Source organism: Athene cunicularia, assembly GCF_003259725.1.
Source record: "Athene cunicularia isolate RWA chromosome 9 unlocalized genomic scaffold, athCun1 chr9_part1, whole genome shotgun sequence".
NCBI lineage: Eukaryota > Metazoa > Chordata > Aves > Strigiformes > Strigidae > Athene > Athene cunicularia.
Genome location: NW_020799110.1, coordinates 8,354,066 through 8,370,009, shown reverse-complemented (window position 1 = coordinate 8,370,009; position 15,944 = coordinate 8,354,066). Strand labels below are relative to the sequence as shown.

General features: G+C 41.7%; 1 protein-coding gene across 2 annotated transcripts in view; it reads right to left on the bottom strand.

Moving 5' to 3' along the window:
* The window catches only part of LOC113483594 (calcium-activated potassium channel subunit beta-2), a 155,955-nt gene extending 140,376 nt beyond the window's left edge, over positions 1-15,579 (bottom strand). Inside the window, exon 1 of one of the 2 annotated variants that reach the window (XM_026855268.1) lies at positions 15,516-15,579. In XM_026855268.1, coding sequence (XP_026711069.1) covers positions 15,516-15,553 — 38 coding nt within the window. In that variant the 5' untranslated portion in view covers positions 15,554-15,579. The remainder of the gene's footprint in view (positions 1-15,515) is intronic. The other variant, XM_026855265.1, reaches the window with a different exon arrangement.
* Between the last annotated feature and the right edge of the window lie 365 nt (positions 15,580-15,944).

Here is a 15,944-nt window from a genome sequence, read left to right as displayed (position 1 = left end):
TTCTTTCCTTCATCTCCCATTACCTTCAAGTTACACAAGCTGTGATTATGCTTTGTACAAAAGCTTTTGTACAATGCAGGTATTGTGGAAACTTAGTATTTTCACTGTGTCCTGCCACCATCAGGCTGGCAAACTAATTCATCACAACTCTCCCTGTGCCTGGCAAGCTGAAAGGTAGTGCCTTTAGATGTCAGTGCTCGTAATGGTGATTGTATTTTCACTTGCTGGTTCATAATGTGCTGGTCACCAACCCCAAGTAAGCAGGGAACATTTCTCACTCCTGCAGCTGTTGATGAATCATTAGCCGATCTCCCTGGGTACTTTTGGCAGCTTCTTGCCACCTCTGCAAAGGGCTTTTGGCCACCGAGGGCTCTAGGGCAGGCTGGAGGTGGTGGGGTCACAGCATTGACGTGTGATTACTGAAGGAGAAGGTGCAATTCGCCTCGCTCTCATGTGATGAGCTGCAACATCATGCAGATCCACAAACTCCCCGTTCCTTAATCAAAACTTGCTATTCCAGCAGGATAGCAGGCCGAGCACAGTAATTAAAGCATGTCAGCAAACAAATTTATCATTAATATTCATGAATAAGACTCTGTGAAGGTAGAATGCTTTGGAAAGAACAGGAATGTACAGGTAGGCCCGAGACTGTTCCTTGCTCTCCTGCTTCAACAGCACCATTGGGAGCCTTCTTTCTTGCTCTTGAGAGCGGCATAATGCAGGGAAGGATTTATCTCTGTTCCCAACTTTCAAAAGGATAAAACTGGTAGAATGAGGCTCTAGTTCCCATCTCCTGATGAGCTCCATTGCTTAAAAAACCTGAGCTCTGTGACTGGTTGTCTCTTTCTGGGAGAAGATTGATGGCTCAATCCCACCTTCTTCTCCAACTAGCTCCTCCAAGGCACATTTTGCATTGACCAAAGTTTTCTTTACCACTGTATGTACAGCACCAGTACCTAGCTGGTGTCCTCAAGCAAGCAGCTTTTCTACTGCAGCTGTTCTTAACGTATTGGGGAAAAAAAACCCTTCTGTAATCTCAGACTAAAATATTGGTCTAGACTGAGGATAAAGAGGGCCACAGGAAGATATTCTTAGCAGACAAAGTTGAATAATTGCAAAAAAAACATGTTCTGTGCTGGCCTAGGCACTGGTCTACAGAGAGACCAGGTCTGGGAGTTACTTTACTGATGATAATGAATCAATATGAGTATGTATGAGATCAAAACCTATGAAAATTGATAAGAGCAACTAGCCAGCTGGTGTGTGTCAGTGTAACTCCACAGAATTTGATTTGCACTAGTTGGCCAGCTACTGACCATAAGGCCAGAAGCGTACGTGTGCCACAGGGCGTGAGCTGCTGCAAAGTAGGAGCCCTACAGAGCTCCGCTCACCAGATGCTTTATGGAGTCCATTAATTGCTTAAAGAGCAGATGAGCTGTCTGAACGTTTCCTTAGGAAACGCCGAGAGAAGCAGAGCATTTGGAGCGAAGCTTCACAGGCGCATCAGGGCAGCCGTGGAGGAGCAGCTGGTGGGCAGCAGGTGGGCAGGGCATCGGGAGGCAGCGGCACGGACGCTGCCTGCACACACCACTTGACGTTAATTATACCTGTTGGACTTCTGCATGCTCCTTCAAAGCTTCTGTGGGAGATCAGGCATGGCATTATTTTAACTCTTTGAATTGTGTTAGACATGCTTGTCTGGAAACTATGCTAACAGGAAAATCCACAATGCATACCAGTTTGCTTTCCAGACTGTAGGCAATCTTGTTTGATTTTTTAAGTAGGTATTAGGTCTGATGGTCTCTCCTTATTTTCAGTGAAAGGGGCACAAGTAATAGCTGTCTCACTCAATGTCATGAATGACTATTGAAGTCAGTGAAGTCAGCATTAGCTGTGAGAGCCATTTCCCTATTGCATTAATTCTGGTATGCAAGATTTCATTAAATACAAGCAAACAGATGTTGACTGAGTGCTGTAAAGCTTCTCCTAACTGCAGTTATTCTTTCTTGTCCTTTATTTATAAACTGAATCTATACTAGAACTGTATGTGTAGCAATTCACTTAAAAAGTGACAGTAACCGGTACCTTTGCAAACTCACAAATAAGAATGATTTAGTCTCCAGAGAGGGAAAGGTTGTATTTCCCATTTGAAAGGTGGAGGTTTGAAGCCAAAACCTTGCCTAGGGTCTCTCCTGTTACCTGTGTACAAGCCAGGAACAGAAGTCAGATATCCTGTACTCCAGCCCAACCCTGTAGCTACAGGGCTATTCTCTAGTCTTTTATTCTTGCAAGCCACTAGTCTATAAACATGATAAATAGGCTTGTAGAAGTGTTTAGCATTGAGTATTTCTAGAGTATAGTCATTTCAACCTCCCTTGGCAGCAGAAACATTACTCTTATGTCAAAAATGGGGAAAACGGGACACAGTGCTTTGTCCAAGCCTGTGGGATTGTCAGGATCAGAGTCCCACAGCTCTGGACTGTGGCCTCGCATCAGTCCTATGCACTATGTTGCCTGTCAGTGCTAGCTACTGCAAGCAAATTAAATAATAGTTTAGTGGAAGAGGAAAATTAAGCAGTACTGACAAGGGAGACAAGATATGATTTTCAAAGAGATTTGAAAATTGCGACAGAGAGTTGATGAGGTTCGTATTTCTGTGTGATCTAGAGATGTTAATAATGAGCTCTCTGCAGCCAGACTGGTGGGAATATCGACCAGGATGGAATTGCTCCTCCTGAACTGCATTATTACTGCAGTGCCACTTGGAGGCGGTTATTTTGTCATGGAAGGAAAGAAACAAACCTTTCTTTCTCTGGCCTCGAAGTCTTAGGGAAACCTGTGTGCAACAACATGATACTTAAATTTTCCTTGACTGTTTTGCAAAGAAGATAGTGTCAGAGAAGCACACGGAGACATGGTGGAAGAGAAAAGGTTTATAGGTATCAACCCTACTTTTACCAGTATAACAAACACATCTATACTGTGAGGCCATGTCTATGTTGTGGTGGGACAAATTGCAGGAAAGATAACGTTTGAGTGTGCAGAGCCCCAGAGCATGACTACTCCTGTCCCTGGCACATGCTCTACCTTGGCTGTGGTTCAGATATGCTGGATTGAGGGGAGACCAGCAGGCAAAGAAAGTGGCCTGTGCTGCCTCTTCAGGTCCTGTGGCTGAATGATGCTGGTGCAGATCAACTGCACTCAAGATTTCCCCTTCCAGACACTCTAGGGAATGTCAGATGACAGCAGGGAAGAGTGATCTTGTCAGCTCATTGCAGTTCTCGGCCTACTGTCAAATGGCAGAGGCACAGCAAGAGAAAGACAAAGGTGTGCAAACACCCACACACCAAACTTGCAAGACACAAGACAGAGAGGGAGGATTACGGATGCTGAAACTTTTTTGAATACTAGTTTCCTAAGAACGTCTATCTTTGCTATGATGCTCCCTCTCCAACTACATTATTAATGCTTTGTTATGTGAAATCTAGTTCCAACTGACTGACACACTATCAAACAAGGCACATCAGTTCACCAGGCTGACACACTAATTCGTGAAGAGGAAAAAAAATACCCATTTTTGAAAACTGTTTTTAAAAAAAACCTATTAAACCCTACACAAACAAAAATACAAAAAAACCTGCCTCTAAGAGTCATTGCTTAGAACTGTATTACCAAAAGGCAAGGGTATGCTGCTGAGATGAAGTGGTGAGGGTCTGGATGAGGTGGGGAGGCTAATTTTATTCCCTGTCCTTCTGAAGTCCTGAGGACCACTAAAGGTAGCAGTGGCAGCTGCTGCTTTGTACTCACATGTGTCTCTGTCTGCCAGTTCTGTCTGACTTAACGGGGCACCTGGAGTCCATGAGGATCACTTCATGGTGAATGCTCCGCAGTTCACACTAGGAAGCATGGCCTGCAGCTCCGTTCCCCTACAGACTGCACTATTGCTCAGTAACAGCCCAGGTGGTGATAAGTGAGTAGAACAGAGCTGTATTGCTAGTGGAGGTTTGCCTACTCCTTTCCAAACTGAAAAAGCATGTTTTGTTGGAATGGAACAGATTAGGGACTATTTAAAACCATCTCAGCTTGCAAGGTTTTGGAAAACCTTTCAACAACTTTTTTTGGTTGCAGAACATTCTCTCTCAAAGCACCCAGGCTTTCTGGTGACCTGCTCTGCCTTTAGTGCTGTTGTAATCCTGTTTTCCCTATGATGATTTATCAGCAGAGAGCAGAAGGGCTCCTTGCTCTGCCTGCCTGCTGCCAGAGATGCTCCTGCTGACCCGGGGAGAAGCATGAGCTCTGGGAGCCCTGGCAATGGCTCTGCTTGGGGAAACTTGGGTGGCTGATGTGGAGTTGGAGGCAGTCAGAGTACCAGAGGCTTTCTGGAAAATAAGCAGTATTTCTGGACAACTGGGCACAGCGGTGAATTTAGAGGTCTCTCCTGCTGCCTCAAAAAGGAGCAGCACAGAAGCGGGGCTGAGGAGGAAAGAATGAGCATTGATTAAGCTGACAGTTCTGTTAGTGTCACTGTGGACACAGCCACTTTCCTTTGCTTTGCCAGCAGCAACTTAAATAATAAGATGCAGAGGGAGAAGGAGGGAGTGTTAGCGCTGGGCTACTCACAGTGCTGTTGGCAGTATTTAGATGAGAAACTGGTGGTGTGATGGATGGCCCAGATGCAAAGATACATAGTGATCAGTGCTCTGGAAGTGCAGGCAGATTAAGTAGGACTGTGCCTGACTAGTCTGAAGGTGACTCTACCAACAGCCAGTTGTTAGATGCTAATCGCTTTTTGTCCCCACAAATAATATTTTTACTGAACTCAGCTGTGGGTACAACAGTTCTTGCAAATATGTTGGCAGATGCTGCTTTCTCACTTTGGCCTAGATCTGCGTGCTGTGCTGCTCACTGCCTTCTAGGGTTCACAGGCAGAGAAGAGCTTGTTTGGTCCCGATCGGAGTGTGACAAGCAAAGCTGCACTTCAAGCCTTGGCAGAGCTGACTGGTCCAGTTGTCCTGTCTCCACGTCCCTGGTCCTGTGCCCAGTGCCCCCACTGATTAGCCATTGTACAGGCTGGCTGAATGGCACTCTTGTCACACCGTGGTTTGAAAATAAACTTAATTCTCAAACTCTATAGGAGTCTTTTTCCAAATTGTATCTTCTTTCTGGCAGTCAAGGATGTTTTATACAGCTCTGTCTTAAGCACCTCTAGCTTCATGACCTAGTGTAAGGCAGCATGTGACTGGCTGGCCTGGGATGTACTTGCAAGCTGTTGTGAGATGGGATAGTCTTTGTCATCTTCATAGACACCAGTGAGGGCTGGAATGATTAGGGATAATCCCCAGGTAAGGAATGTGAACCATGGTGACTGTGCCCTGTACCTGTATCAGGTTTGATGACTGAAACTAAATCTTTTTACATCCACTATTTTGATCCTAAACCCCTCCTTCAGAGAATGAGGAAGAGGATGCAGAAGTAGTGTCTAGAACAGCAGCTGTACCGTATGCCTTACCACAAGCACATGGGTCTGTACACTAAGAATTCGTGTTTTTAACTGTAGTGAAGGACAGTGTCCACCAAATCTTGTATTTCACACAGTGGCTCTTAAGTCTTACGTTAGACTGCTGGACTTGGATTTAGGCCTCATTCCATCCGTTTTCATGGACAGATTCAAAGTGAAGTGTATTTCTGGTTTTATAAGTGTGATGTGTATTGTATATTGTTAACTGTGATGGGTAGCTCTGCAAAGAATTATTCATATAAATACCCAGACGTCATTATTTGGATCTATATCTCCCTGGTCATTATGAAGAGGTGATCTTTTGACATCTTTCAAAACACCACGTCAAGCTATTTCCGAGGAGGTTTCTGCTTGGAAATGAGTATAAAGCTTTAGTTTTAATTTTGTAGGAGTTAAATTGCATGTTAATAACATCTCCAACACCAGACTTCACATATAGAGTATTATGGATATCTATCTAGTGTTTCCAATTAGCCGGGGGCACTGTCTTTGCTGTCTGTTTCATCCAAGGACAAAAGTAATTCGTTAGGATAGCAAATTGCCTTCCACTCTTGCAAATTAGCAGCAGAGCATCACTATAGAAATAATCCATGCTGTCTGGATTATGGCAATGAAATTGCTATAAACAAAAGCTGTTTTCTGAACTAATATTTAGAGAAGATGAGAGAGAGAGATAAATGCATGAGGTGCATTAATAAATAGATTTCAGTATTTATTTTTCTGAAAGAGGTTCTTTTTCTCCTCAAAGGGTAATATACATCTATCTTGCAAGGAGTTTCCGTAGAGGGTTTAAATGAAGAGTGAAGCTTTAAGAACAAAGTGGAAATGGAAGAAGAAATATACTGCCATGGGAAGCTCAAAAATGAGGCACTTGGGGTTTCAGAGAGTTATCATTAATCCCCTTCTGCCCCGAGGGCATTCCTGTGTGACCATCAAAATGACACACATGCAGCTGTCTGGCAGTTTACCACATCTCTAGGTTTGATGGACTTTGCTCTGGGGATGGCTAAACCTCCAGCTGTTCAGAATGGCAGTTTGTTTTCCTCGACAAATGTGCTCAGACATTTATCTGACCTATTTCAATCCACGAAAGTAGATTATAAGTAGTTTCAAATGTTTTCTCAACACCTTTTCCTTACCAGAACCTGGAAACACAAATGGCCATCAAAATCCAAAAGCCTTTCCTGCCTGAGCGCTGCTTTATCATTAGATCAGGATCAATGGCTGTACCGGGGCCTGCTAAGATTGCTGTTGTACTCACGGCTTAACAAAACATTTATTAATACAGGGGGAGAAAGCCCAGGCATTTATCTATCTGGCTTGGTGATGAGACTGCAAAACACACATATGCCTCCAGCACAGCACTAAGCAGTCATTAGCTGCTTCCAAGGGCCAGTAGAGCTCATGCAGTTACATGGTGGCAGCATATACTTCAAATGGGTAAAAGGAGTCAAAGGATGAGTCAGAAATATACTCCAAGAGGTAAAGTGAACTCTTCAAAGTGAGCAGGAGCTCAGGGATGGAGGTGAGGGTGTGGTGGGGGAGCATCAGCCGCAGGCTGTGGCTGGTGGCAAGGGCTCCCAGGAAGGTGGTGTGTTTCTGTGCGCACGGCTGAGTCATCAGTGCCTGAAACGGTCTGGTTCTGATCACCTCATCTGCTTGGACAATCTCTGAATCAAGGGATTTAGAGCATTGAAAAACAGTTTAATAATAACTAACAAAATATAAGTATTGATTTTGAAAATGTTGCACAGATATGATAAAAGAGCAGGTATGTGATGGATGACAGAGAACTGTATGAACCATTTGTCTGGCTTTGTTCAGTGTTGAGTAAAAGATGAAACGGAGAGAGAGAAAAGGATCTCTTAATAGTACTATGAATCTTAACAACGTAAGACACACTCAGACCACACAACATATTTCATAGCCTCCCTTCCCACCCTATGCAGCTGCACACTGATACAGGGATGGTTACCAAGACAGTATCTGATGCCTGCAGACAAAATGTTTATTTGCTTTTATAAAAAAAGTGAGCCACAAGTATGGCTCATGAATGCAAACTGGGAAAGAGGACAGATATTTCCAAACCTGCTGCCAAGCCCCTTACATGGACATGATTTGACTCCTGCACATACTTGAGAAGGACCCATGACTCAACACGTGAAACTGAACTGAATTGCATTCACAGGTTTTGATTCATTATGACTCCTAAGCTCCAAAAATAAAAGCCTTTCAAAAAATTTATTTAAAAAAGAGACCAGGGGGTGATTTAAAAAAACCCTCTGAAATAATGGGAGCAGCAGTACATATTTCTTAGCACTGAAAGAACTAACATGCGCAGGTATTTTCTGACTCAGATAAATCTTAAGTTTCCCATGTGTACAACTGAGACAGTAAATCTGGAGAAAGGCTGCTGCAGTAGGATGAAAGTTCCCTTGCCAGATGAGGACTTGGCTCTTCTTGCTCAAATACACGTTTTCAAGATAATTTGCTTTGTGGTAGACAGCTCTAAATCCACGACTTTCCATCTCTTAACAAAATTCCTGAATATATTAAATGTATGTGCAATAGAGAGGACTCAGGGAAAATAAAACCTCTTGTATATCTGCCAAAAAGAATAGCACATCTGCAAAAAGGAATATCAAATTGGGATGTCTAATGCACTCAGGGTAGTGTTTTCAGAATACCTGAGGTAGGTGCAACGTGATCTGCACTTGCAGAACTAAGCCCAGAGCCATGGTAGATCAGTCCCCAAAATGTTTGGCTATTCAGGTAGTGCACTGAAAAATATTAAACATTTTGGATCTTCAGTTGTTCAGATGACCAACATATGTGGGTTTGAGGCTAAGGATAGCAGCAGCATGAAATTTAATCTGGTGAGTTGGGTAAAAACTGAAGCTGTGGTATGATGGGAAGATACTGATGCCCTCCTGAGCTACCTGGTTTGGAGCTGGTGCTCTGACTGGTGTCGCTACAGCCCAGGATAAACTGAAAGGCTATAGATAGTGCTCTGTAGCAGGGTGGACCTCAGCTTGTCTTTGTGGTGTGCTTGTGGTATTCACTTGGCCCTCACTCAAGCATGGCACTGAAGGGCTAATTTTGCAAGATGTAATTTACTCAGAGGTTCAAACTTTGTTTTGAATTTCCATCTGATTGAGATTTTTAAAGCAAATACCTAAAATGTAAATCAAACCTTTTGTATTTCAGGTTGTACAAAACTGAGATGCAGAAAAAAATAGTAAAAAAAAAACCCCAGCAACAAAACTGTCAGACTGGTTTCATGGAAATTTTGTCTCCTGAGTCTGCTGAGCTGAAATCTGTGGGCAGCAGTGCTCCAACTTGAAGCAAGGCTTTGAGGATGAGAGGGTACACAGGTTACTGTCTGCATGTCCCTGGGGCATGAGCAGGGAAAGTGGGGCCCTAAGTGTGTGTCAGGAGTACAGGGAAAGCAACCAGGCTTGGACAAAGTAAATCCTGGCTTTACTGCTTAATATTTGTGCTGAGCAACAGCTTTTGAAAGGAGCCGTTACCCTCCCACTGACATCAGTGGGACCAGCTGCTGTGACAGGTTTCACCCAGTGCAGGTGAGAGCAGAAATGATGGTGTTACCTCTCCAGCATGGCAAGGCCTTACTCCTTTTCCCAGTGCTACCAGTAACACACAGACTAGTGCTGCATCTTTTCCAAACAGCCTTCACCTGAAACTGGTGTGCTCAGTAGATGCAGACAGGCAGGGCCACGATATAGGCAGAAATTCAGGGTTAATGGTATTAACCTGGGTCATACGTGAACATGCTGATACCAGCTTTCCATAAGAGACCAAAGTTCTCAGGGCTCAGCTGGAGGATCAAGTCAGAAACTGACATTTTTTAAATTCTAGTTTTCAGAACTTCTGCCCCCAAATATACAGATAAAGTCCATTCCCCTCACTTAAAAGTTAATATTGTGATAGCAATACTGGTACAGTGAAGGGAATACATGTCACTCAAATGGTATCACAGACTAATGTAAGCAACCAGGTATTTTCTAAAAAACTGTAAAATGGTTAGTGTTTTGCATGCACAACCTTTCTTTAGCTGGGAAAGATTTCAGCTTTTCAGATGCCTGAAAACAGAAAGACCGTCTGTGCATGTAGCCTGTTAGCTCTCCTCCAGAGCTGGATGACTGCTCATAAAATGAAAGCAAACACTCCAACCTGGCCTCATCTAAGCATCCTGCATCGCTTCTGTTATTTATTGACTAAGACAGGACCAGTTGCCTAGTTAGTGAAACAGAAGCATTAAATTAGAGAAATCATAGAAAATGGAGACTGGGAGGCCCCTTAAAGGTCACCTGGGCCATATATTGCCCTACAGAAGGTTCAGCTTTACCTGCACCACTTTTCTCTCATTTGTCTAACCTGTTTTCCAAAATCACTGGCAATGGAGATTCCAGAATTACCCACCATTAGGTAAAAAGATGTGCTTCATGAAAAATACAACTGCTTAGCAAGTTGCTTCTGTCTGTGAGGTTAATCTGATGTACAGCATCCTCTGTGTGGTTTATTAACGCTTCAAGGATGTTTCCTTGATCCTTTGGGGACATACAAATCTCAGCACTGGAAAATGGGAGATAGATGCTAGCCTTTGCCTGTAAGGTTACTGGCAATATCCATAGATTAATTTTGGCTAGATGGGATTTTTGGTCTAATGTACTTACGCAGTTGCCTTTAAGACCTTAATTGTAACAAATGTGATTAGCCTACAATTCTCCAAGAAAGGCTGCACTGTGACAGGGATGAGTGAATTTGCTTCCAACCTGCACAGGCCAGGCAGCACATATCCTAGCAGAGGATGCTGCTGTCCCTCTGGCTGCTTGCTTTTATTAACATACTGGGGCTGTTTACTCTGTACAGGGATGAAGCATGGCCATAACCCTTTAAACATCCCTTCTGCACTTTTTAACTGTCCTAGGCCTCTCCCAACATACATAATTTCAGCATTTACAGGAAAGTTACTTTATTGCTTTCATGTTTCCCTCACCATTTTGCTATTTCCCAGGCATATGCTGAGAAGCTCCTGTGTAATGCCCTGTTAGTGCTTTCGAGACTATTCAGTTCTTTCTTTGTCTACCCAAGGCATAAGGCAAAATGGATTGAACTCTGTTTGGTGCATCCTTTTTTTTTCCTTCTGCTTTTCATCCCTGAGCGCATTTTTTTATGGAGGAGGTCAAAATGCCTCCCAAAAGGGCCACCCCCCAGGCTCAGTGCGGCAGTCATTAGAAGGTTGTCACATGTTACTTAGCGAGCCTCTTCCACACTTCAGGTGCAGGTACTTCTCCCCAGCACCTATTAGAAATGGCACCAAACTGCTTCCTGCAACCCAGCATCCCACCAGTGCTATCAAGCTGTCACCCTCCTAGTGTTCAAACCAGTCAGTGCTAGAGTAACATGTAAACACACCGTCAGCACGTTATGGCTTTTTTTTTCTTAATATCAAATGACCACATCTTAATCCCAGTCAAATTAGCTGAACTTGTAAACACTCTTGTAGGAATGGCAAGTGGGTGGAAAGGAAGAATGTGAAGGATGAGATTAAACAGTGGGAAGAGATTTTCACAGAAGGGGCAATTCAGAGCTAATCCCAGGCTCTGCTGCATGGCAGTGTCTCTCAATGCCCTCTTATTTATTGATGAAGAGCAATTCACTCTTGGATGTTACCATTTATGCAGTTTCTGAATTGTACTACTTGTAATATGTTTTAAACATTATTCCAAATCTGTGTACTTCACAGGAAGGTGGGGGATAAACCAGCAATGTGAAGGAGCAATTGTAATCTAGTTAACAGGCCTGACTGTCATTTTTATTCAGCCTGTATGTGTCAAGCTGTTTTAAAGTAGCTTTAAGGAAAATGAGAATCACCTCTCTTGAACTTACACTGTCTTATACAGTCTGAGGAGCTAGCACAAAACTTGTATTCCCTTCTTCAGTTCATGAATCATAAATCAAGAGAATATTAAAATTTTAAAAAGTAGTTCTGCATCTGCTGTGCTTGAAAGTGGGAAAATCTATGATTCCGTAATAAAGAGTAACAGTATAAAACTTGTTTATCCATATCAGATGGTTCAGGTTTTACTATCAATTCCTGATTTACCAGCAGATCTCTACATCAGCTGGACTTTCTTCATAGCCTCATATTTCAGTATTTTCTTATCCTGAAGCTTCCTAATTAACAAGATATAGCCTGACGTTGACCATACAAAACAATCTCTTCTCTGGCAAATCAAAACTTCCTGTGCCCTGCAGAGTAGACACATACATATTACTTACTTCCTAACCCAGGACTCCTGGAGTTTCACTTTTTGGCCTCACTTAAGAAGCATTAAAATTGGAGAAGCATGCAAGTCAAAAGATTTGAGCCTCTGAGGGTTTGCACTGAAGTCTGTTGTTTGTTGTTGCTTTGTTTTTTTTGCTGAATTTTATTTGGCTTTTTTTTGAACCCTATCCAAAGTGAATGAATGTGGTAGAATTGGAGACAATGCCAAACCGCTGACCTACCATTTGTTATGTTTTTCTCCTTATGACTTATTCTCCTGTTTGGTAATTGGTCTTAAGTTTGAGTAGATTTGGTTGAGGGCAGCTCTTGTCTGAGTATTTTAAATCTGTCTCAGAATGAGGCCCCAAAGAGAGAGTTGGAGAAAAAGTTAAGATGAAAACTTCCTGGGAGCAGAGAAATTGAGCTAAAATCCTACTCTGGTGCTCAGAACTTTCACAGATTCTTTTTAATGTCTGTACATGTATCCAAAAGGACAAAATATCTATCAGAGGGTTACCTATGTCAGTATTTCTCAACAAATCACCAGAAGTCTTGGATATGCAAGAAACACTGGACATTTTTCTCACTTTTTTAAACATCACATTAGAATCAGAAATAGATTACTGTTGGTTTCAACACAGCTGCATACTGTCCAGAAATAAGGTGGTAGCAAAAACCTATTAGCTAAAAGCAAAAATTTCATTAAGAAACAACTGAAACACTTTCTTTGTTAAACATAATTAGCAGTTCAAAGACACTTGCTTTTCAAAATCTGCTTTGATTCCTGTCAGATGCAGAGAGAGGCAGTGATATATGACATGACATTCATCAGCTAACCCTCAACATAAAAAGATGTGATCATTTTTCTCTAATTGAGGGGATGAGAAAACAAACTTTTTTTTTTTGTTTTTAAATGAGCTTGAGAAATAATTTAAATGGCTGTCAAATATCCAGCAGCAGTTAGTAGAAAAATGGATGGAAGATTTTCAAATTCAGTCTTTGCCTATTCCCAATGTTTCTCTTTTGAAAGTATTTTACTTTCTGACATTTTAAATGTTGCTTATAGGAACACTATTTCCCTGTTTTTAAGATATGTCCTGTTCAAATTTGCCTGCTGACTTCATTATGCCGTTCTGACAGCTTTCTTTTGGACCAGTCAGCTCTTCTGCAGTGTATTCCAATTGAAAGGTTTCAAAGTAGGGCTTTTTTTATCTTCCTGTGACTCGCATATTATGATGGCCTTTCTAATTGACTGCTGTAGGTTTTCCTTCTCTTTATTCTCCACTGATTCTCAGCACATTTTTATTTTACAGGTGGATATTGTTTTGTGTGCTCCTCTTGGCGCATTATTTTTCTTAGCCTCTGGATTCTACAATTAGCAGGATTCTGCCTTTTTATTCTAGAAATCTAGCTAGAAGAACTTGGGAACAGAGGGACTTGTGAGTATGAACTGCTCACAGCAGAAAACCAAGGTCTGTGCTCTAGCTGAGAGTTCAGGAGAGAAGGGGTGACTGGTCCTGAAGTACCTCGATGTGGCTTTGATGACTACAGCAGGTTATTCCCATGCATCCAAAACCTGCCCCTTCAGATTTTACACAGGCTGTGGGCAGCATTTCAAGCTGTGCAAAGAGAGAAACTGAAATGCTCGTTGAAATGCTCACTGGTATAATGTGAGGTTTAAAATCAGGCTGTGAAAAAAACTATAAGTTTTTTTTTTTTTTTTTTTTTTTTTGTATTTGTATCAGTGTTTCAAGGTTATAAATGTAACCCAGGCCTGTCTTCTGGGTTTATTCCTGACACAGGAGTTTTTCTTTCTTCCCTTGTTACCAGTTTGATAGTTTGGAAGTGTTACTGCCTCTGGTTTTGTATCAGTGCAGTGTATGAAAAGCAAACATCTGCAGCAAGAAGCATACTGGAGGCCTTGGTGGATGAGGAAGGATGTACTTTGGAAAACCAAATGTTCAAAGGAGCTATAGCTGCTGCTTTGTGCACAGTGACTCAGCTGCCCAGGCATGGATTTGCCAACATAAATGCAGTTTAACTCATGTTTCCATGATACCAGTGAACTGACAGTCATACTTTGAGGTCTGGTACTGCCATGTAAAATCTTCCGTGAACTTTTTGCTATGGAAAGGAATGAATAAAGCCAGAACATTTGAATTATTATCTGTGCTATGCTGCCATGTAAGTAAGAGTAAGATACTTTCAAACACTGTATGAACACCTAGTCCGGGAAGGTCCTTGCCCCCAGGAGCTTTGGACATACATGGGAGAGGAGGTCAGGCAGGAGGAGAACAGGAGAAGCTAGAGGTAATGTGACCAACAGAAAGATAATTCATATATGCCCAGTTCAAGGCTGTCCTTCTCTAACACCCTTGCAGAACTAACATCCTCTCATAAGTTACATATCCTACATGCACCAAAATAAAACTCTGCTGTCTGGTCCTTCACAATATGAGCATAGTGTCTGGTCTATGTTAACAGAAGAAGAAAGTAATCTAAAAAGTTTGTCAATTCTACAAAATATTTTGGGAAAATGTACATTCTATATATGAAATAACTGCGGTCTCTTGACTTGTAATTGTTTGCTATCAATATTTTCCTGGAAAATTTTTAAATAGACACAAGGTTGAATGATCAGCTTTTTTTTTTTTTTTTTTTTTTTGGTCAGTTGAGTCTGGAAACCTGGCTCTGAAAACCATGATAACACAGTTGGAGACCAAAAAAATACCAAAGTGTGCATGCAAAACTAATGTAACTTAAGGTTTGATATCAGAAGTATTCACTGAAGTACAGAAAAAAACCTCTATCTCAATAAATGCCAAGATTCTTAAAGATAATTTAGAAAACAGAAGGTGTGTAAAGAATATTTAGTCTTTTCTTGCTTGCTTTTGATGTGCAGTCTTGTTTGGACATGCACTCCTTTCCTTAAACTGAAATATTCACCACCTTTGTACAACACAATAAGCAAGACTATTCATCCACCTAACTGCCAGATATGACACCCTGTGAGTAAAAGATCTGCATGTCATCAAATCCTGTACTGAGTGCTTTTCTTTTAAAGACACCATTTTCAATTTATCTCAAAGTCCAGCTTAGCTCTGAGTATCTCTTTTATGCCGGTACCACCAAATTGTATCTACATTATAGGATTATGAAGCGGGATCACTTACCCTGTCAACTCTGGCTTCGCATTGATACTTCCAGCAGAGCAGGTGCTATATTTTATTAGTTACAGACATTCATTGTGCATCCAGAAGCTGCCCTCTGCACTTTGCTTTTATAATAGGATTTAATACAGCTGAGCAAATACAACCTCTGTAATATATATGAAATACAAGAAGATAATAGGAGTAGGATAAACTCTCTGATTAGGTATAGTGTGCACAGTGAATCAGAAATAGAGACACTTTGCGAGATGAGGAAAAATAAGGAGGGAAAATGTGTTTAAGGTCTGCCATGAAGGCCTAGGAAACCCTGCTTGAAGTATTTCTGTCCTAACCAACTCTGTAATCCCTACCAAAGGCCTGAACACAAATTACATCAGTATATTTCCATGCTGGACTTTAGTTAAATTCTTAACATTGCAGTCAAACGGGAATAAAACAAAAACAAATCCAACGTACTAGTTGTGAGTAACTTCCAAATAACAAACTGACAGCAATTCCCCAGCCCAAACAGCTAAATCCATTTGTTTCTACTTACCTCCATTTGTCTCTTGGATATTTAAAGCAAAGGCTCATTTTGTCCTGCAGATTCGGTGCTGCTGCTCAGTATTATCTTGCCTGTTCATAAAAAGGCTCCTGACTAAAAGGAAGAGGAAAGCAATACGTAAAACAAACACAGAAGCCCAAGAGGAAAGCTACACCCTAAAGACCAGCGCTAATAGCAACTGTGAGACAGGGAAAGAGAGAACACTCCCAGTTACTAACTTTTTCCATTGATACATCTGTTACAAAACAATTTTGCTGCAAACTTCTCTTCCTTCTTGCAAGGAATGCTTTGCCGTATGAGTAAACCTCAGATAAACTACATGAGTGTGGGGTTTGTGGTTTTTTTTGTTTTGGACCAAGTAAGCAAATTAGTGAAATATAAACTAGAAGCTCAGCTGACTGCTTTAAAAGTATAGTGCTA